At 44.6% G+C, this 20,872-nt stretch overlaps 2 protein-coding genes across 6 annotated transcripts in view; one reads left to right on the forward strand and one right to left on the reverse strand.

Annotated features, from left to right (window-relative positions):
- WIPF3 (WAS/WASL interacting protein family member 3) overlaps nt 1–1,033 on the forward strand; it is a 68,411-nt gene extending 67,378 nt beyond the window's left edge. For all 5 annotated transcript variants that reach the window (XM_043968699.1, XM_043968696.1, XM_043968697.1 and 2 more), the window contains exon 9: nt 292–1,033. In XM_043968699.1, the coding sequence (XP_043824634.1) occupies nt 292–315 (24 nt within the window). In that variant the 3' untranslated portion in view covers nt 316–1,033. The remainder of the gene's footprint in view (nt 1–291) is intronic.
- Nucleotides 1,034–5,244: 4,211 nt separating this feature from the next.
- The window catches only part of SCRN1 (secernin 1), a 62,146-nt gene continuing 46,518 nt past the window's right edge, over nt 5,245–20,872 (reverse strand). The window contains exons 7-9 of the mRNA XM_043967053.1: nt 10,861–11,041; nt 9,080–9,239; nt 5,245–8,799 (exon numbers count right to left, since the gene is read on the reverse strand). Coding sequence (XP_043822988.1) covers nt 9,081–9,239; nt 10,861–11,041 — 340 coding nt within the window. The 3' untranslated portion in view covers nt 5,245–8,799; nt 9,080. The remainder of the gene's footprint in view (nt 8,800–9,079; nt 9,240–10,860; nt 11,042–20,872) is intronic.

A 20,872-nucleotide genomic window follows, 5' to 3' on the forward strand; every position in this document is an offset into this window, starting at 1 on the left:
AGCTCTGCCACAAAGGGTTAAAAGAGAAAATCATTGTACCTCCTACTTTTGGAGATTTTCTTTACAAGTAGCCATCTAGGGCTCGCTTGGGTAGGGAACAGGTGGCCCTTGGACAATTGTGGCATCTCAGAGTTTGAAGAATCAGAGAATCCTATATTTAGAGCTTGAAGGGGTCCAAGTGGGTATCTGGGGGCCTGGAAGAACCATTACACCAGATCCCATGCCCTTGACCAGATCAGGGAGTTGAGGCAACCTTTCTCACCAATCCTCAGAATTGTATTATCTTTACAGTTACCACTGAAAACTCTACGGTAAGAAGACAGATGAAGTCAAAGTCCCATCATCATGCCCTGGTCCATACAAGAGGCTGGAGGATCTGTCTGGGAATGCCATCGGCAACCACACCAAACTCAAGTTTTTGTTTTTCATCTGACAAACCAGTTCAGAAGCGAGCCCTTATTTATTATAGTTAGGTCATTTGCAAGGCTTTGAATCAGTGTTGTAGCTGTCTTTTATTTTAGCCATTTATTTTTTAAATATGCTCAGATATGCGGCAGCCCATTTGTCCAAATCCGTGCAAAGAAGAGTTTTGCCCCAGCCTGATTAGTGGTATTGGAGAGAGGGTACTTCTTCCTCTTCCTGTCCAGTGTTCATTCCATGACTGTAAATAGCCACATGGGCTGACCCTTCCTGTGTCTTAAAAATTTTGGAATCACCTTTAGAGAAGTTTTAGCTAGTCCCCATGTTCAAGAGTTCATGGCAACTTGTCAGTGACATGATTTCATAGTCTAATCGCACCAGCTAGGTAATGAAACCCCAAAATGCCTTACAGAATGGATGAACAAGCAACATACTCATACTACAGGAAATGGATGTCACCAGTCAGCACGGAATGACCAGAATGTCATGCTCTCTACCCTTCCTGCGCCCTTCCCTCCTATTTTCAATATGTGGATTTTGTTGCCTAATGTAAATATGACCCTTAATAAAAAAAAAAGGAGAGAAGGAATTTTGTTTCCATACAAACAATGACTGTTGCTCTTTCTCTAACCCGGTCATTAATCGCAGAAGCAGCCAGTCCTACCTAATGTTCTGTCCTCTGCCTGCAAGGCTGCCTGTCACATTTTTCCTTCCCATGATTCATTCCAACAAACATTCCAGTACCTACTTGCAAATGCTGTGCTTGGGTGCTGGGAAGACCTTGGGTGCCTGTCCTCAAAGAGCATACACCCCACTGTGTATGGTTCTGAGCACCCATGAGCTTCGAGATCTCTCTTTGGTGTGCTTGGTTCCTATGGGGGTAGAAATGTTTTCAGCTGTTTCTGAACAGAGTATTCCCTTAGACTGAAGAATCTGTATTGCGGTTCAGTATCTGTGATCTCATCAGTGGGTATTACAGTTCATCCCATCCTTCTTCACCCATCCTGAGTGTCTCTGGTCCTTACCCTCCCTTACATCCTTTCACTACAGGGAATTTACTCAATGTGTTGGGGGCCATCAAATATAATGAGGATCGTGGCACAGCCTGTGGGCTGACCATTGGTGAACCTCACATTCCTGCCACGTGATCAGCCCACCCCTCACAGAAACATAGATACTGAAGCATGCAGGGAAATGCCTCCCTCCCGTCTGATTCATCCCCTCCTTGGTAAGTGCAGGCTTCCTCCCCCAGGCCCAGCTTCACCTTTTGAACAGAAGTCAAACTCTGGTGAAGCTCTGTGCCTTCCCATGAGTTGTTTGCCTCCTAATTTAGTGGTGCAGTAGACTCGGTAAGGAAGACCTGGGTTCAAATCCTGCCTCTGGGACTTAATATGCAACTGTAGGAAAGTCACTTATGTCCTTTAAGCCTCCGTTCCCTCCTCTGTAAAATAAGGAATTAGACATGATCTCCCTTATAGATCTAAACCTATGCTTTTATGGCTTTTCTTCTCTCCTACCTCCCCTATGCCCAATCATATATCTTTTTTTTCTTTTGGCGGGGCAATGGGGGTTAAGTGACTTGCCCAGGGTCACTCAGCTAGTAAGTGTCAAGTGTCTGAGGCTGGATTTGAACTCAAGTACTCCTGAATCCAGGGCCGGTGCTCTATCCACTGTGCCACCTAGCTGCCCCCCCCAACCATATATCTTTTAAAGCCACAGATTCATGGGAACACACATAATCCCAATTCTCTCTCCATCACAGAACAGGGAGCATGGCCAAAGAGAAACTCTGGGCTGTCCTAGGCATGTCTATAGATGAAAGAAGATAGGGAGGCTCTGCTTGTCTAATTTGTAGCTAAAAAGGAGAATTCTTCAAAGGAAAAGAAAAAGCCACAGCCTATCTTTAGATTGTAATCTCTGGAAACTGGAAAGATAGAATCAAATCAACAAGCAATTACTGAATGAAAGGAAAAACACTTGTTAAGTTCCTTCTGGATAGAGTCACAGTCACTGCATTAGCAACCTCTTGCACTATTCACTGGCACACAGTTGCCATGGACAGTATTTGAGCCTGGATTTTTCATCACAAAAAGGTTGATGGGTATTTTCATGGCCCCCTTTCCCACCTCAAGGAGTCTCACTGGTACTGTGGTCTGCCTGAGGCCCTCCCTGCTTAATAGAGATTTCATATTTATTAAGGATTTTATTTATAAATCAATTTCTTGGAGCTGAAATTGTCAACAATGAATGGAAATATGGGGGTCAGCGGCACAGTTGGAGATAAGGACCATCTCTGCTGCAGAGGTAAAGCCAAGATTTGACTCAGAAGATTAAGGGGATCTTTTAATCTGATGATAAGACAGGCTTCACTTTGGGGCAGGATAGTGTTTGAGCAGAACCAGAAAGTTGCTCGGAAATATGGGCCCTAAGTAACCATGTTTTTGGAAAACAATTCAGGAAATACATGGGTATGTCCAAGTACATACACACACACACACACACACACACATACAGAGTCAGTCAGTTGGAGAAAGGGAGCCCTTAACTCAGATGTCTGAACTCTGATGAAGAGACCATTAGTAATGTACACCCACACTCCCTCCCCCAACATGACTTGAGCTGGCTGATCTGTTCACCCCAGATCCCATGCAAACCCTCCCCTGCTCTTCTGGGATTTAAAATAATTTTAAATATGTTTTTATTGATATCCTTTGTTTTGACACTTCTCAGGTTCTCCCAGGGTTCTTCCTGCTTCCCTCTCCCATAGCCAGCCTATATAATAGGCATGTTTAAAGAAAAATCAGCAAAACTGATCAATACATTCACAAAATCTGAAAATATACACCATGTCTTTCCCCGCCGCCCCATGTACCTCCCACCTCTTCAAAGGAGGAATCTTTTCATAGCTCTTACTTGGGACTAGGCCTTATTCCTTGTAACTTATGTTTTAATATCAGACTTTCAGAATGGCCAGCTGGTTCAATCTGTACATGAATGAGACCCCCCATACAATGATCCTGACCATCCTATCTTCATTTGAATATCTCCAATGAAGGGGAACCCATTACCTTCCAAGAATGCTTTAGTTCCCCAAATGAAACTTAAATAGGGCTTCTGGATACAAGTAAAAGAAATCCTCAGTTAGAGTCAGCTCCTTAAGAGGACAGGCCATTTCATACTTTGTGTATTTATATCCTCAGTGCCTAGTCTAGTACTTGACACAAAGTAGGTACTTAATACCATTGGCTGACCAGAGCCCTGGTCTCTATTCTCAATGCTATATATCTATCATGGCCAACAATCATCGTTCTTGCTTCCTTATAAACTTCCCACAGTGGCACAAACTAGAAGAGATCTTCTTTTTAAAGTAGACTTCTAGGAAACGAGCCCCTTACACAGAGCCAGGACCCCCTCCTATAGCACTCTCTTTGAAGTCCATCCTAAAGCTAAGAGAGCAGGACCTTCTGGTAACTGAGCCTTCATGAACAGGGCTCCAAGGGACCTGATCCAGATCAGCCCAGCCCAGCCCAGCCCCCAGCCCTGTACACCCATGTGATGATGCACATCTGGCAGGCTGTGCTCAGACACCAGAGGAAATCTGCCTGGTCTATGCTCATGTTTTATTTAGATCTTGTATCCTGGGAACTTTGCGGGAGGGCAAAGTGAAAAACCACCAGATTTGGAGGTGGGAGATCTGGGATCCCACTTGTGGTTGTGCCTCTTACTACCCGAGCAACCTCAAGTGTTTTCTTTCCTCTTCGACAGGATGAGAAGCCATGAGGCAGCACCATGGTCCGAGTCCCGGATTCAAAGTAAAAGGACCCATATCCAAATCCTAATCTTGCTTAATCCTCTGGACCAGGATCTTCTGTTCTTTGTCTTCTGGTTCCGTATCTCTACAATCAGGGGTTTGGATCATTGTGGTTCAATGGAAACAACTCTTGATTTGAAGTCAATAGAACCTAGGTTTGAACCCCAGTTCAGCTACTTAGCAGCTGTGTGCCCTGAGACCCTTGCAGGCTTCAGTTTCTTCATCTGTAAAACATAGAGCCTAGCTGGCCTCTGAACTCAGGAACAAATGAGATAATATTTATAAAGCCCTTAGCACAGTGCCTGGCATATAGTCAGTGCTTAATAAATGCTTGATTCCTTTCTCCCTTTCAGCCCTGGGTCTGCAATCCCAAGATCCCTCCAGGGATAAGTTTAATGACCATAACACCAGAAATACAAGCATGGCATCTTCCTTGCCACTGTTTATGACCAGAGGGCAGTGCTCTATAACAGAGACAGCCTAGACCTCTGGTCTGACTTTGTGGACAGCTGTGGCTGAAGGGGCAGAGGTGAGTAAGAATGTCATTAAACTCATCCTGTCACAGGAATGTATGAATCATGGCTTATCCTGCCCTACTTAGGTCATAATTATATTCAGCTGGAAGGGGTGGCTCATTTTTCTGGATCTCCTCACTAGGTGAGCTCATCCCCCAAACAGGACACAACAGAGGCAGCAGCTGGCACATTACAATCATGAGAGCCAGTGGTGCCCTCTCTTTTGGGCTTCCAGAATAGTCTAATCACAGGACAGTCAGACATCTGTTCTAACAACTCTCTGCTTCCGACTTCTCCCCACATTTATTTATGGGGCAGCTGAGACACACCACAAAGGAGGCAGTTTGGGGTGATTCAGTACAGATTTAATTTTATGCATAATGCATGTAAAGACAAGGTCATAGGGAAGAGCTGAAGGAGAATATCTTCCTGTTCAAAGGCATTGGTTTAAAAAAATGATCATTGTAACTACATCATCTACTCCCGTAACAGGAAAGAGAATGCTTTGTCTTTTATTGTTCTCAACAAAGAGTATGTTTCCAGTAAAGACACTTTAGTTTACACAAGATGATTGCAAACAGGTGCAGGTGAGTTTCCACAAGAAATTAGCAAATAAAGATTCACATTGTGTTGGGTTCAGTAGAGAAAGCACACATCAACAAAGAATCAGAACGGGTTAACAGGACTTGCATGGAATGATCAGCATTGGCTAAGAAGAATCTAATCAATGAAGCCTCCTGGCCTCCAGGACTGGGAGAAGTGGATCTGTGTGACTACTGTGTACCATGGAGGTAAAACTTGAACCCATGTCTTCCTGACCCCAAGGCTGACCTTCTGCCCACTAGGTCATGATGTCTCTCTCGGCATAGGTATGTTCTGATAATTCCATGTCTTAACTCAACAGCCAAGAAGTGGAGTAATAATGCCTGTGAGTTCTGATGTAAGAGCTTCTTCATGGTGGTGACAATTTGAATAACTGGTAAGTTACACATTCTACCTTTTCCACTCTCAACCTTTACAGCTCATTTTGCAAAATCCGGGCTCTTTCTTCTTAAAACAGTTGACCTGTCCTCATCTGTGGCTGGTAACCAGCTAGAGTCTAATTAAACAACAATCCAATTAGTGTCTGGAACTGGAGAAAATGATGATTCTGGCCAGCCTTTCTAGCCCTATTGTTCATGTCTTCTGAACATATGATGGTAAAAAATCTGTCAACATTCCAAACATTGGGACTTATTTTTAATAACTTTGCCTACACTATCACTTTTCTCTCCATGAACAGACCGGAAAAGCAAACCCTTGAGGAGCTCATGAGCCTCCTCAAGTTTTTTCCCCAAAGCCCCTGTTGAGTCGTGGTTAGTTTGGAGTTGTTGGGTCATTTGGGGGGTTGGGTTTTTTTCAGCCACAGAAAACAAAGACCCAAACAGATCAGGCACAGAATTGTGTCATTAGTTAAATAAATGTGCAAAACCATTCAGAGGGAGTGGCAGAAACATCAATGACTTAGCCTACCCAAATAGAATTGCTTTTCAGTGGCCACCTTCCCATAACACTTGGGGAAACAGAAACTAGTCAGGGGTCATCCCCAAAGTGGATGCAATATGAGACCCATATTTCTTTGTAATCAGCCTTATCCAAAAAAAACAACACTTGCTCTGAGTTCTTGAATCAGGATAATGATGCTGGGCTAGGAACAGCATAGATAGGGATGGTCCAAATGACCCTCCAGAGTCTGCTCCACACTTCTTTCAATCTGGCCAAGCAAGGTCAATGTTTGTGTGATAGTCTCAGCATTCCTGTCACCAAGTTAGAGCAACAAGGCTGACCTTCAGAATTATACCAGTAAGGGCTTAAGCCACAGTAGAAATCAGGAGAACCAAACTTATGTTCTCAGCATTTAAATCAACTTGATTGATATGGAGCAGATCTCTGAGTTCTCAATAGTAGAAGGTCTTCTGACCCCAGCCCCCATCGTGAGTTTGTGGAATGTTTTTCCTAGATTCTCTTAGTTCACTTAAAATACCCCATATTACAGCATCACTCCTTCTGTTACACAGGATCCTTAATCTGGGGTCCATGGATAGATCTCAAGGGATCCATGAACTTTTTAAAAAATATTTTTATAATTATATTTCAATATAACTGGCTTCCTTTATAATTTTATATATTTAATCTTACACATTTAAAAATATGATTCTGTGCAGGGGTTCACAGGCTTCTCCAGACTACCAAAGGAGTCCATGGGGTCTAAGAACCCATAGTCTACAGCTAGTCTCAGGAGTGACCACTGAGATGAGGCATGTCGCCAAATCGTCTTTGCCATTCCTTACCCTTGACTGCCACCAGCATCTGGGAGGCCTAAGAAAACTGTTCTAGCCAGGGAAACTAAAGAGAAGTAGTCAAGGGTCTCCAGAGAGAAAATGGTATGTTTGGTAGCCCACAGTCTGAAAATGGAGGCAAATTTATCTTTGTGGCCCCTCCTTCCTAGCTCTGAACAAAAGCACACCCCACAGCCTGGTCTCTCTTTCGCCTTGAACAGCTCTCAGGCATTTCCTCACTTGGAATTAACATCATAAGATAGAGAAATTGACAAGGTAGCCATGCTTTTCAATCACCACAAGCCTTTCGCTAACAGGTTTGAAGCAAGGAGCGTATCTATGCAAGGAAGCAGGCTGGAACTACGTTAGTGGGGGTTAGGTGACCTTAGATGCTGTCCCACCTGTGCAGTCTTATCAACACAAGTGATGAAAAGTAGCCATCAGATTTCAGTGGTCCTGGACTGGGTGCTAGTAGTTGGCCCCATTCCTTTTGTTAGTTGCATTTGTTCATTTCAGCTGATGATCATCTTGCATCCCTCCCTATCATTTTAGTGATAATGGAGGGCTTTAGAGAACAGAGGCATCAGCCTCCCTCCTCCTAGTCAAGCAAGGGGACACCCTAGTCTAGGAGCTTTTGGGGAGACAGCAGCTGAGGAGTGGGGGAACAATGAAGAAGAGGAGTCAGATGGAGGAAAAGTGAACAATGTCCAGCTAGCAGCAGAAAGTAGAATCAGATGCAGGTAACCTATTTGGGAAGCCTCGGAGTGATTTGTAAATAAATGTCAGCTGCACCTCAGAGAAATCCAGGACCTCTCTAACCCCTCCTTGCACTCTGTCTTCATAGTGCTGACCCAGTCTAGTCTCCCTTAAGTTGGTTTCCAGGCGCTGTTGGCAAATTGCTTTCTTTGACTTAATTCTACACGTGCAGAACGAATCAACTTAATTACTCTAAGTGGCTGCTGAGAGAATGCATACACTGGGAGAGCTCCTCTGAGTTTCCCAGAGAAATGAGGAAATCTAGGCATGCGAGAACAGTGGCTGCCAAAGATGCCCCCCAAACTCCCATGGTCACTGGCTGCTGGTTTTCCCCTCTCCTGCCTTGCATGTTGGCGGATTCCCAGCTTCTGTATGTTTGGAATCCTTCCATGAGGCCATTTAATGACAGTAACCTCAAGCTAGCCAGCAGCAACTTGGTTGTGAATCATCTATATACATGACACCATCCAGGTGGAGAAGCAGCTGGCCTGCCGAGATCCGTGCTGCAGGGGCTGGTTTAGCATCAATCCATGCACTGACTCAGCGCCTCTCCAATGTCTCCAATTCCCTCTGAGACACTTATGTGTGTGCCTTTCTGGGGACACATTGCAAGCACACTGACTAGAAGAGAAACACGTCTATGATTCGAGTCATCAGAACATGGGCCAGGGAGGTCTCCTCTTATCCATTTGTTCTAGTGGCCCGGAAAAGCATTCCATGGGGTATCAGACAGCACACCCGCTGGAAAGTTGTGGCCACCCTGCTGACATTCTCCTTGGACTCTACACAAAACAGCATGTGACTGGGCAAAGAAAAGCCAGTTGGTTAAACTTGAAACAGCTACTAAGAAGAGACAAAGACTCTTTTAAAGGTTTTGCTTTCGTTTTGCTTTCCTGAAAATTCAGCAATGTGAAGACTATCCTTCAAGGCTTGACAAGCGCTAGTCTTCTTGGGAAAAGGCTAAGCGTGCCCATCATCACTGAAATAAGATAACAGCAGCTTAAAATCCACAGTTAGTCATATAAAGCCAAAGATCAGGCTAGTGAAACAACTAAAAGTGGCTAAATCTTAGGAGGACCAAGGGAGTTTCTTTCTGAGACCAAAAGCACAGAGTGTGACTTAAAATTAGACTGATTGTTTTAAAAAGGGGGCTGAAATATTCATCTTCTATTTTACTCAAAGAGGAGAGAGGTTCGTTTTGCTTGGAGTTTGGCCAAGTAGGGAGTTTCTAAATGAGAGGAGAGAAAGGGTGGGCTTACTTCACTTAAAGAACTTAATCTCCGTGTCAACACAGTCATAGAAAAGGTCGGCCACTTCAGTGGGGTCCATGGGGTCTGCGCTGCTTAAAATGCTTTCCATGGCCTCCAGCCCTTGCTTCTCCAGGTCTAACATGGTCTCCATGAGCTTGTGACCTTGATCCTGAGGAAAGAGAGACAGGATCATGCTGTGTTACCACCAACCATATGTAAACCTTCTGCACAATTGATCAGGTGCCTCACCATTCTGAATAGAGTAGAATCGTGGAATGAGAACAGAAGGGGACCTTGGGAATCCTCTCATCGTGGAAAGGGTCAAAGAATTCTACATCTAGAGCTAGAAGGGACCTCAGAGGCCTCATTTATCAGATGAGGAAACTGAGGCCCAGGGGCATCAAGTTCCAAGGTTCTAGATCTAGGATCAGAAGGAATCTCAGAGGCAATTGAGTCCAACCCTCTCATTTAACGGATAAAGAAACTGAGGCCCCAAAAGTTGACTGAATTGTCCAGAGTCACATAACTGTAAAATGCAATTCATCTTCCCTTTCCTATTAGTGCAAATACTCCAAGGAGAGGATCATAGACTTAAAACTCAAAAGGATCTTGGATATCATCTAGTCCGACCTCTTCTTTTTGTTTGTTTTGTTTGGGTGAGGCAATGGGGGTTAAGTGACTTGCCCAGGGTCACAAAGCCAGTAAGTGCCAAGTGTCTGAGGTCAGATTTGAACCCAGGTCCTCCTGAATCCAGGGCCAGTACTCTATCCACTGCACCACCTAGCTGCCCCTAGTCTGACCTCTTCTTGCAGGTGAGGAAGCCAGAGCCCAGAGATGAAAAGTGGTTTGCTGAAAATCACACTCATAGTACACAGAAGGGCCTGGACACTTCTGATGACAAAGCCCCTGCTCTTTCCACCAGGGTACCCCGCCCCTTTTACACCAGCCCTCTATGATAGGAATCCTGCTCAGCCCTTAACTAAATGAGTAAATCCCTCATTTGCTAAACTGCAAGGGACACAAGAAACCTTAATAATGTCCCATATTATCCTGGGGAAAAGTAGGTGGCATGACTTGGTGAGACCACCTCACAAGGGGTAAGCAGGTTCTCTCCAGGCCCTACCTTTTGGAGTAAGAGGGTTACCCCCGCCCAGACTCCAATCCCATCCATTCCGACCTTAGCTTTGTGATGAACCATTGCCATTAAAAACAGTCAGGGACAGCCAGCCTTGCTGTAGGGGGCTCTGGCGCAGGTTTACTAGGAAAGGTTCAAGTCAGAATAGATGCTTTGAAACTCTGTAAAGAACTAAGGTGGGGGGTGGGGTGGAACAGGTGTGAGTATTTAATTTATTTAAATAGCATAGGATTGTAATGCTTATGATTAAACTGTTCCTGGCAAGTGTGTATTTTCACCTTAATGCATATAAATAACTTGTCTGTGGTGAAAAGGTAGAGATGTGATTTCTAAAAAGAATTCGATCCTCGTTGAAGATGCAATTTTTGACAAAATAAAACAGCAAGGAGAAGAAGAATATACCTAGCTAAGTGGAATCTCTGGACAAGATTTTTAGAGGGAGGCTTCACTTCTGGTCTATTTCAAAAGACTTTGAGGGAAAACAATGGCAACTGAGAATCTGATGACAAGGAGAGAAGCAGGTTCTTTGGGAATGTAGATCACCAGGAGCATACCTCAGAGATCATGGTAATCTTCCTACACCTGCCTCTCCACCCCCACACAAGGGGCTGTGACCCAAGTTTCCCTGCCCCCCTCCCCTCCACCCGTGTCTCACCTGGTCACTTTCAATGACAGCTCGTGCCCACTCATGGGCTTTATAGAGCTCATGCCGACGGTCAGGCTTCTCCAGAAAACGGGGCTCCTTCTTGGCAGGGTCATCCTCCCCAAAACAGGGAGACTGAACTTTAGGGACCAGCTTTACATCATCCACAAAGATGAAAGGCTTGAATATGGACCTAGAAGGAGAGGAGAGGTTCTTTCAAACAAACAAAAATATTTAAATGCAAAAATATTTTCGCATTGGCTTTCCCTAAATGGTGTCTTGCTGTTAGGCACTGACTGATAGATAACATTTGTTATAGGGCAGCTGCACCCTGGGCAGAAGCTTGGAAGTAAAACAGCAGCTGAGCCAGGCACAGGAGTAGGCTTAGAGGTGCTAGAAGGAATTTAGAACCATCTAGTTCAATTCAATACGCCCACTGTACAGATGAAGAAACTGAGACCCGGGGAAGGTTATTAGTTGTGCCCAGTCATACAGAATAAAAACAGCTGAGTTTCATGGGAACGGAGCTTTAAAGCTAGCAGAGGACTTAGAATCAGCTACTCCAACCGCCTCATTTTATACATAAGGAAACTGAGGCTCAGAAAGACCCCCTAGTCACAGGTAAGAACAGAGATTTAGAGCTAGAAAGGATCTTAGAGTTATACCCTCACTTTACAGTCAAGAAAAGACAGCTAGGGAGAGCCATAGTGCACAGAGCGCTGGGCCTGGAGTCAGGAAGATCTCAGTACGAATTTGGTCTCAAGAATTTAGCTGTGTGACCCTGGGCAAATCACTTAACCCTATTTGCCTCGGTTTCCGCATCTGTAAAATGAGCTGGAGACGCAAATGGCAAACCACTCCAGGGTTTCTGCCAAGGAATCAACCCCAGCAGCGTAATTCATTTGTTTCCCTGCTAGAGACTTAGATAGAGCTCACAAACCTGCCCCCTGCCTTATGTGAATGTGGCCGATATCAAAGGTCACAAAGAGCGAGATAAGGCTGAAATGACTGAACATCAATTTGAGGGGGCAGCTAGGTAGGGCAGTGGATAAAGCACTGGCCTTGGATTCAGGAGGACACTTGATACTTACTGTGTGATGTTGGGCAATGAGGGTTAAGTGACTTGCCCAGGGTCACACAGTTAGTAAGTATCAAGCTTGGACCAGCTACTGTTTCACCCTCTGACCCTATACCCCTGGTGCAGCTGCTGTATAATTAGAGTCATGTATCAGAGCCTAGCTTCAGGAAGAGAGGGGGGAGGGAGAGGGGGAAATGGGAGGGAGAGGAGAGGGAGATGGGGAGGAAGAAGGAGAGGGGGAGAGAGAGGGAGAATGAGAGGGTGAGTGGGAAGGAGAGAGGGAGAGGAAGACAGAGGGAGGGAAAGGAGGAGGGGGAGAGAAGAATGAGTGAGAGACAGAGAGAGACAGAGAGAGAGGAAAGGGAGGGAAGAAGAGAGAGTGGGGAGAGAGGAGAGATGTAAAGTTACTGTATGACAAGTCATGTATCAGAGCCTAGCAGCAGGGAAGGGGAGGGGGAGGGAGGGAGAGACAGAGACAGAGACAGAGTAGAAGACAGAAAGGGAGATAGACACAAAAAGAAAGAGACAGACACAGAGATGGAGAGGGGGGGAACAGAGAGAGAGCACCAGTGCAAATGTATTCTCAATGAACATGGACACTGGAAGCAGGAAAGCCATCCCAGCCAGCCTGGACTCCAGGATGACAGCAGTGGGACCCATCCAGCACAGGCAACCCTGAAGCTCCACTTTTCCAGGGTCCTGCCTTCGGCAGAATCCATTAAAGGGCTCTCCTCCCTCACCCCCTTCATGCTGTACAGTCTGTCCTGAAGAAAGCCTGCAAGCCTTTGGTGAACAGCAGCATACTATCCCCTAAGCTAGAAAAGATGAACAATCAACATAGAAAACATAAAAGGGGAAGGAGGAAGGGAAGGAGGATTTATTAAGCACCTACTATGTGCCAGGCATGGCACTAAAGCACTTAACAGATATCTCATTTTATCCTCACAACAAACCTGGGAGGTAGGTGCCATTATTAGCACCCATTTTCTAGTTGAAGAAACTGAGGCAGAGATTAAGTGACTTGCCCAAGGTTGCATAGCTAGTAAATGTTTTGAGGCTGCTTTTGAACTCCAATCTTCCTGACTCCAGGCCCAGAAATTTGTGTACTATGGCGCTCCCTATAGCATCTTTTCTTGGCTGTAAAGTGAGGGGGTTGGATTAGATAATCTCCTTGGGTCTCAATTTCCTCATGGTTTCTTTCTTTCTTTCTTTCTTTCTTTCTTTCTTTCTTTCTTTCTTTCTTTCTTTCTTTCTTTCTTTCTTTCTTTCCTTCTCTCTTTCTTTTTTCCTTCCTTCCTTTCTTTTTTGTTTTTTTGAGGTAGTTGGGGTTAAGTGACTGGCCCAAGGTCACACAGCTAGTGTCAAGTGTTTAGTGTCTGAGGCCGGATTTGAACTCAGGTCCTCCTGAATCCAGAGTTGGTGTTCTATCCACTGCACCACCTAGCTGTCCCAGTTTCCTCATCTGTAAAATGATCCTATGAAACAGATTCTGAGAAGCACCCAGTCCACAGCAGAGGCATCCTAGGGGTTCAGAAACAGGCAGATGCTAGCCCACTGCCTCACACAAATGCTAGGCTGGCTGGTGATGATGCCTAGCATGAATTCCAGGCTATTTTAAAGGACTCTTCATGACTGACTATTAAAATAAAAGAGGTCCTGGCCCCCAGGACTCTTGGCTGACAGCACGTTTGAGGGCATCCGGGTCCCACAGACTAAGACCCAGACAACGATGGCGCCAACTAGCCTGGTTTTACCTCCAAGGTTTCTGGAGCTGCTTCCTGACCTTATTTCTTACAGCCTCCAGTCATCCTCCCAGCCAGTTCCAAGAAATGGCATTCGATGCCACAGTGCCTTTTGGAGAGCTCGGTGGCAGACCAGTCACCCCAGCCCCAAAACCAGTGGAGAAGAGCCTCTTGTTTTCTAAGAATTAATTTCCTTTGGATGGTCAAAGAGGCAGCAGTAAGACTAATGCTCCCTGATTGTTTCAATCACACTGCAAGGTCTTCCAAAGGCACACGTGTACATCTGATCTGTGTAGCAAACATGGAAGATGGTTGGAACAGGTTTTGTTATATCCACTGTGCACTAAGGAAATTGAGGCTCAGACTGAGTGAAGCAGGCTTAAGGCCAAGCACAGGTTCATAGATTTAAAGGTGGAAAGAGCCTTAAGAAATCTGTCATTTTGGGGGCAGCTAGGTGGCACAGTGGATAAAGCACTGGCCCTGGATTCAGGAGGACCTGAGTTCAAGTCCAGCTTCAGACACTTGACACTTACTAGCTGTGTGACCCTGGGCAAGTCACTTAACCCCCATTGCCCTAATAATAATAATTTAATATTTTTAAAAAGAAATCTATCATTTTACAGATGAGGTAACTGAGTCACAGAGAGGAGAGAGTTACTCAGCTAATAAGTGATAAAGCCAGTATTTTCTTCCATAGGTTCTGACTTTGAATCTATAGTCCCCTTCATATGCTGATATACCATTCCCCCAACCCCCAAAGGAGAAGAGAGAGCACAGCTTTGGGGTCAGGGGGCAAACAGTCAAGTTTGGCTTGAGTGTCAAGCACAGAAAGAGAAATGCTTTAAGAAAAGGCTGCAAAAATATCTGAGAGTACAGGGCCTTGAATGTCAGGCTGAGGAGTCCACATTTTCTACTCCAGACTTGCCTAAGGTCTAAATCTTGTGACAGATGGATCAATGAATATGTCATTGAGAACAGCGTTGGATGCAGTGGGAGACAGGCTGTATTGTTTTGAATTCTGCTACCTCTGTGACCTTGGGCTAGTGACCTGATCTTTGTAAGGTGCAGTTTGCTCACCTATAAAATGAAGGGGTTGGACTACAGGACCTCAACAATTCCTTCCAGCTCTAAGTTTGTAATTTAATGTAAAAGTATCCACTGTTTTTTAATCACTAATCTTTATTGTGTTGAAAAGACAGTGTGATAAATGGCAAGGAAATGATGGATCAAGAATTAGAAGCTGTGGGGGTAGGTAGGTGGCACAGTGGATAAAGCACCGGTCCTGGATTCAGGAGGACCTGAGTTCAAATTTGACCTCAGACACTTGATACTTACTAACTGTATGACCCTGGGCAAGTCACTTAACCCTCATTGCTCCTCCCCCCCCCCAAAAAAAAAAGAATTAGAAGCTGCCCTTTGGATGCCCCCTGAGAGGCTCTTTCCCCTCTGCTATCAGGGTCTAGTATAAACTATTAGAGAAGGGGATGGGGATTTCAATAATAAAAGGCATCCCCTCGACCAGACAGTGAGACAGAGACAGAGAGAAAGAGACAGAGAGACAGACTTTCTTTCCAACTTACAGCCTGAAAGGGCTTCCCCAAGCACCAAAGGGGGTAAGTGATTTATCTGGGGTCACACAGCCAGGACGTGTCAGAGGCAGAATTCAAATCCAAGTCTTCCTGGCTTTAAAGCCAGCTCTCTGTCCACACCGCCTCTCTTTACATCCATCCTAAATCTACCTCCTGCAGCCTGCATCTACTGCCTCTTGCTTTGCCCTCTGAGGACAAACAAAATAAATCTGTCCCCTCCTTTAAAGCCCTTCAAATAATCAAAGATAGCTTCCATGTCTATGCCCCCTCCCCAAGTCTTCTCCATAAACATGTCCAGTTCCTTCAACTGCTCATAGAGTGAATTCAAGACCCATCTGGCTGCCCTCCTCTGCAAGCTTTCATCATCACGTCATCATAGCATTTCTATAGATAGCCCTTTAAGGTTTACAAAGCACTTTTTATTGTTTAATATCAACAAATCTGGCAAGTGGATGCTATTATTATCCCCATTCTATAGATGATGAAACTGAGGTAAGAAGAGGTGAGTGAGTGACTTGCCCACCATCATATGGCTGGTGGCTGAGGCAGGATTCAAATTCAGGATTTCTTGACTCCAATTCTAGCGCTCTTTTCACTGTGACACCTCAAAGTCTTAGCTTATCAAAGTCCTTAAAATGAGGCTTTCAGAATGGAACACAGAACTTGAGGTGTGGTCAGACCAATGCAGAATGCAGAGGGACAAAGCTACTCCAGTTTCTTTGGAGATTACAACTTTTACTGTAGCCTAAGGCCAGACTGCCCAGGTGGGAGGAGAAGGTGCAGTTTTGAGAATTGTTTCAAGGCTCAAAGGACTGGATGTGGTGTGGTAGTAAAAGAGCATTTGATTTTGAATTAGAAGACTTGGTTTAATTGTCGCCTATGTTGAGATATAACTTTGGACAAGTCAGCCGACCTCTCTGAGCCTCGGTTTCCCCTTCTGTCAAATAAGAGGGCTGGACTAGATAACCTCTGAGGTCCCTTCCAATTCTAAAATCCTTGCTCCCCCATGCCAGATGGGTCCTCTTGAGTGTGGATGTATCTGATTTAAGATATCAGGACCAGTTTGGAAAGCAGCCAACCTCAGCTCTGCCCAGCATCCTCTAGTTAGGGCAAAGTCGAGTCTGGCCCCTCCACTTCAGCCTTTTGAGAAGGAAAGGGAACAAGGGAGCAGGACAAAGGAGAAAGGAGGAGATGAGCACATGACTGTGCCTGCCACTGGGGCAAAGTAGGTCAGACTGGCTCATATAACTCCCTACTCCTCACCCCACCCCACTCCACCCCCAATCTGTACAGTATACTCAATGTTCCAGTGTCCACAGGATTCCCCACTGGTGGGAACTTCAGAATCCAATCTAATCCTTTACTTTCATAAAGATGTCACTGTGTGCTTGTTTCCAATTGGAAATTCTTCCTTCTGGAAGATGGTTAGAATGGTCCAACAGGCTACTGGGCCAATGAAAGTCATTATCTATGCCATTCATATTGTCATTTTATTGTTTTTGCTGTTATTAAAAAAACTTCATCTATGTGGGTGCTTTAAGTTACCTGGTGGCTTCCCAAGCTGCAAGTACAACTATTGAGATTTTCATGCAAATTGATTAAATGCTATACTCCTCCCCATCCACTCCTGTGCCTCTTACTCCGATTCCCCCAAATGTCTCAATGTATAACTGAGGGAAACATGTTCAACAAAAAGCTTTTATAAGAAATGAATGGAATAAACAACCAACCAAACAAAAAGGACACAGAAGACCAGTCATCTGGAACAGGAGAGGACAAAGTGATAATGTCATGATGTCATTTGAGGGTTCCATGATCTAACTGGGGAGGCTTAATTAAGACAACACACTCTTCACCAATTTCTTTTCTAAGCATGCTGGTCTGGCACTGGGCCCAGAAAACTTCATTCTGTCGTTGTTTATTGGAAGTAGAAGTAGGATGGAGCTATAGGTGTTCTCAGAGAGTCAGCATGGTACAGTGGATGGATACTGACCTTGGGAGTCAGGCCTACCTGGGTTCAAGTCCCCCCTCTGACCCACAGGAGCTGAGCCTGAGCAAGTCCCTCAGGAATCCAGATGAGCCTCCAGAGAAGGTGCTGACTTGCACTGATGAAGGGAATTTCTTACCTTCACCAAAGCAAATAGATGGAACTAGAGCCCTATATGGATGAAATCCCAGCTTGGACCAAAATATGCATGTTTGTATGATGTGCAAAAACCTTTGGTGTAAACGCACACTCTTTAGAGTCCTGGGGAGTTTACTCACAATGACCCAGTGAGGCTCAGAAAGGTTAAATGATTTGTCTACAGTTACTCATAAGTCAAGCTGTGACTCTGACTCCAGGTCCATTTCCACTACACCACCCTACCTTTCATAGAATGTTAGCACTGGGTGAGACTTAAAGGTCATCTAGTCCAGAGATTCTTAAACTTTTTCCAAATGTGGCCCCTTTTTGCTCAAGAAATTTTTACTCAACCCCAGGTATATAGGTACATAACCTTTTACTGTTGCCAATTTTTTGTGACCCCCACATGGGGTCACAAGGCACAGTTTAAGAAGCTAGGGTCTAAGGGGCAGCTAGGTGGCTCAGTGGATAGCGCACTGGCCCTGGATTCAGGAGGACCTGAGTTCAAATCCGGCCTCAGACACTTGACACTTACTAGCTGTGTGACCCTGGGCAAGTCACTTAACCCTCACTGTCCTGCAAAAAAAAAAAAGAAAAAGGAAGAAGAAGAAGAAGAAGAAGAAGAAGCAGCAGCAGCTAGGGTCTAGTCCAACTCCCTCATTTTCCAGCTGCTCCTGAGGTCTTCCAGCTCATTATGATAAAACAACTGGCTCAAGGTCACATACCTCATAACAAGCAGGATTAGAACACAGGTTTCTTGTTGCCTAGTCAAGTGATATTTCTGCTATTCTTCCTCATGTTTCCCCATGACAAAATACAAAATGTTAACATGTGAAATTACTGAAAAATATTGGACCCTAAATCTCTTGTCATAACTGGCAATGTGGCTCATTTATCAGTCGAGAAGGGATATCTTTCAGCCAGAGTTCTAATCTTCTGCTAAATCTTTGCAGATCACTTAATCCTACTGACAACCTTATTTTAAAATTACTTGAAAATCTAAATCCAATCCATTTCTATAATTTTATTAGGACATCCACTTTCCACCAAGACAAATGATTCCTTTCTATTTTGGCTGCTCAGAAATGGAGCTCCTTGGCACATCCACAATCACTGAAGTGAAGATATTTTTTTTAACTAGAAGGAACCTTTTTTTTTTGGTCCAATCTAACCCTTTCATTTTATTCATGAGGAAACTGAGGACCAGAGAGATTAAGTCACTTTCCCAAGATTACAGAACACAGAGCTTGTCTGACCAGAACCCTAACTAGAAATATTTGTACCTGGGGTAGCATAAACCATGTGCAGGGCAAGCAGCAAGAAAGTCACCCTCAGGCAACTAGGTGGCAAACTGGATAAAGTACTGGTCCTGGTTTCAGGAGGACCTGAGTTCAAATTCGACCTCAGACACTTGACACTTTACTGGCTGTGTGACCCTGGGCAAGTCATTTAACACTTATTGTCCCGCAAAAAAAAAATGAATAGAACATCAAATACCACAAGAAATCAAAAATATATTGGATTGAAAGTCACCCTCAAGGAAACTTTCAAAACTTTCAAGACTGAGGCAGTATGATGTTCCAAAAAGAGTACCAGATTTGGAATCAGCTGAATTTTGGTTTGATCCCAGCTTCACAAAATTTAAAACTGGGGGAGAGGGACCTCAGCAATACCCCAGTCGTGGGATCACAGATGCAAAGCCAGAGGGCACATCAGTGACTACCTAATCCAATCTCTTTATTTTACAAAAGAGGAAATTGAGGAGCAGCTAGGTGGCGAAGTGGATAGAGCACCGGCCCTGGAGTCAAGAGTACCTGAGTTCAAATCCCGCCTCAGACACTTAACACTTACTAGCTGTGTGACCCTGGTCAAGTCACTTAACCCCAATTGCCTCACTAAAAAAAAAAAAAAAGGAAACTGAGGCCCAGTGAAGCAATTTCCCCATGGTAATCCAGAGAATAAGAAACAGAGCTGGGGTTTGAATCATGGCCCTTTGAAGGCCCCCAAACTGCATCCAACAATCTCCCTTTGTATACAGAAAGCTCAGGCCCAGCACCATTCCCTCTGTGCCATGTCTATTCATAGACTACAAGTCCTTGATTAAATTTCAGTCAGTCACAGAATCATAGAATCAGAGAATTCAAGAGTTCTAGGGGACTTCCAAAGCCTTCTAGCCGAATTCACACCCCAAGATAGCAAAGCTAAGAGAAGTTAGGGGACATGTCATACCTGGGACTTGAAGTAGACAAAGCAATCAACAAGCATTTATTAATTGCCAACTATATGCCAGGCACTGTACTAGAAACTGGGACACAAAGACCAAAAATATGAACTCATTCCTGCCCTCAGGTAGCTTACATTCTGTCCCTGAGAAGTTAATTACTTGGTTCCCTGTGTCACCTTCCTCTTTCTCATCATCATCTTAATCGCTGACATCTGATCCATTGTCCAGTCTGTCCATGTATCCCCAGAGTAAACATTTAATGTTTGTTGAATTGAATTAGATTGAAGGGAGTGTTCTCTACCTACAAATAAAAATGAGTGCTGGAAGTAAGGATTGAGATTTCCTGATTAAAATAAAGAGGAAGAAGAGGAAAGAGAAGAAAGAAGGGTCTTCAGATGGGAACAACCATGGCACCCTGCTTCCTCACCTCTCTGGGCCTACGAGGTATAGGAGGTGTCCAAAGTTCTTTCTGGTCCTAAGATGCTCTGAGGTCAATTCCATGAAACAGACTATGTGGAAAAAAAAAAACAACATGGAAAAAGCCTTGGAGGTGGTGTCAGGAGCCCCCGGAGATGAATCACATCCTGTCTCCAAACACTCACCAGCTGTGTGATCATGGTTAAGCCTCATTCCTTTGTTTGAAAAGTAATGTGTGGGGCAGCTAGGTGGCGCAGTGGATAGAGCACCGGCCCTGGAGTCAGGAGTACCTGAGTTCAAATCCAGCCTCAGACACTTAACACTTACTAGCTGTGTGACCCTGGGCAAGTCACTTAACCCCAATTGCCTCACTAAAAATAAAAAGAAGAAAAGAAAAGTAATGTGCCAGAGAAGGTGGAGTCAGACTCATTGCTTTAGGTAGAATTCATGACTGGCAGAGCCAAAGTTCAAGCTCCGGTTTCCCAGCTCCCTGGTCCAATTCTCTCTTCCTACACTCTGCTGCCCCCAATCTCATCCCTTTGTCCCAAGATCTTTAAGGAACAGCTTGGTGGATTTGGAGTCAGAAAGACCTGAAATCAAATCCTGCCTCAGACATTTACTAGTTGGGTGATCCTGGGCAAGACATTTCACTGCTCTCTGTTTCCATTTCCTCATTGGTAAAATGGGATAATAGCACCTACCTAACAGGGCTATAGTGCAGAATGGCACAATGTCAGGCAACTGGAGATCAGTTCCTGACTCTGACACTAGCTGTGTGACTGTGGGCAAGTCGTTTACCTTCTGTGTGCTTTGGCTTTTTCATCTATAGGATGAATGTAATAATATCCA

The sequence above is a fragment of the Dromiciops gliroides genome, chromosome 5, assembly GCF_019393635.1.
Source record: "Dromiciops gliroides isolate mDroGli1 chromosome 5, mDroGli1.pri, whole genome shotgun sequence".
Classification (NCBI taxonomy): domain Eukaryota; kingdom Metazoa; phylum Chordata; class Mammalia; order Microbiotheria; family Microbiotheriidae; genus Dromiciops; species Dromiciops gliroides.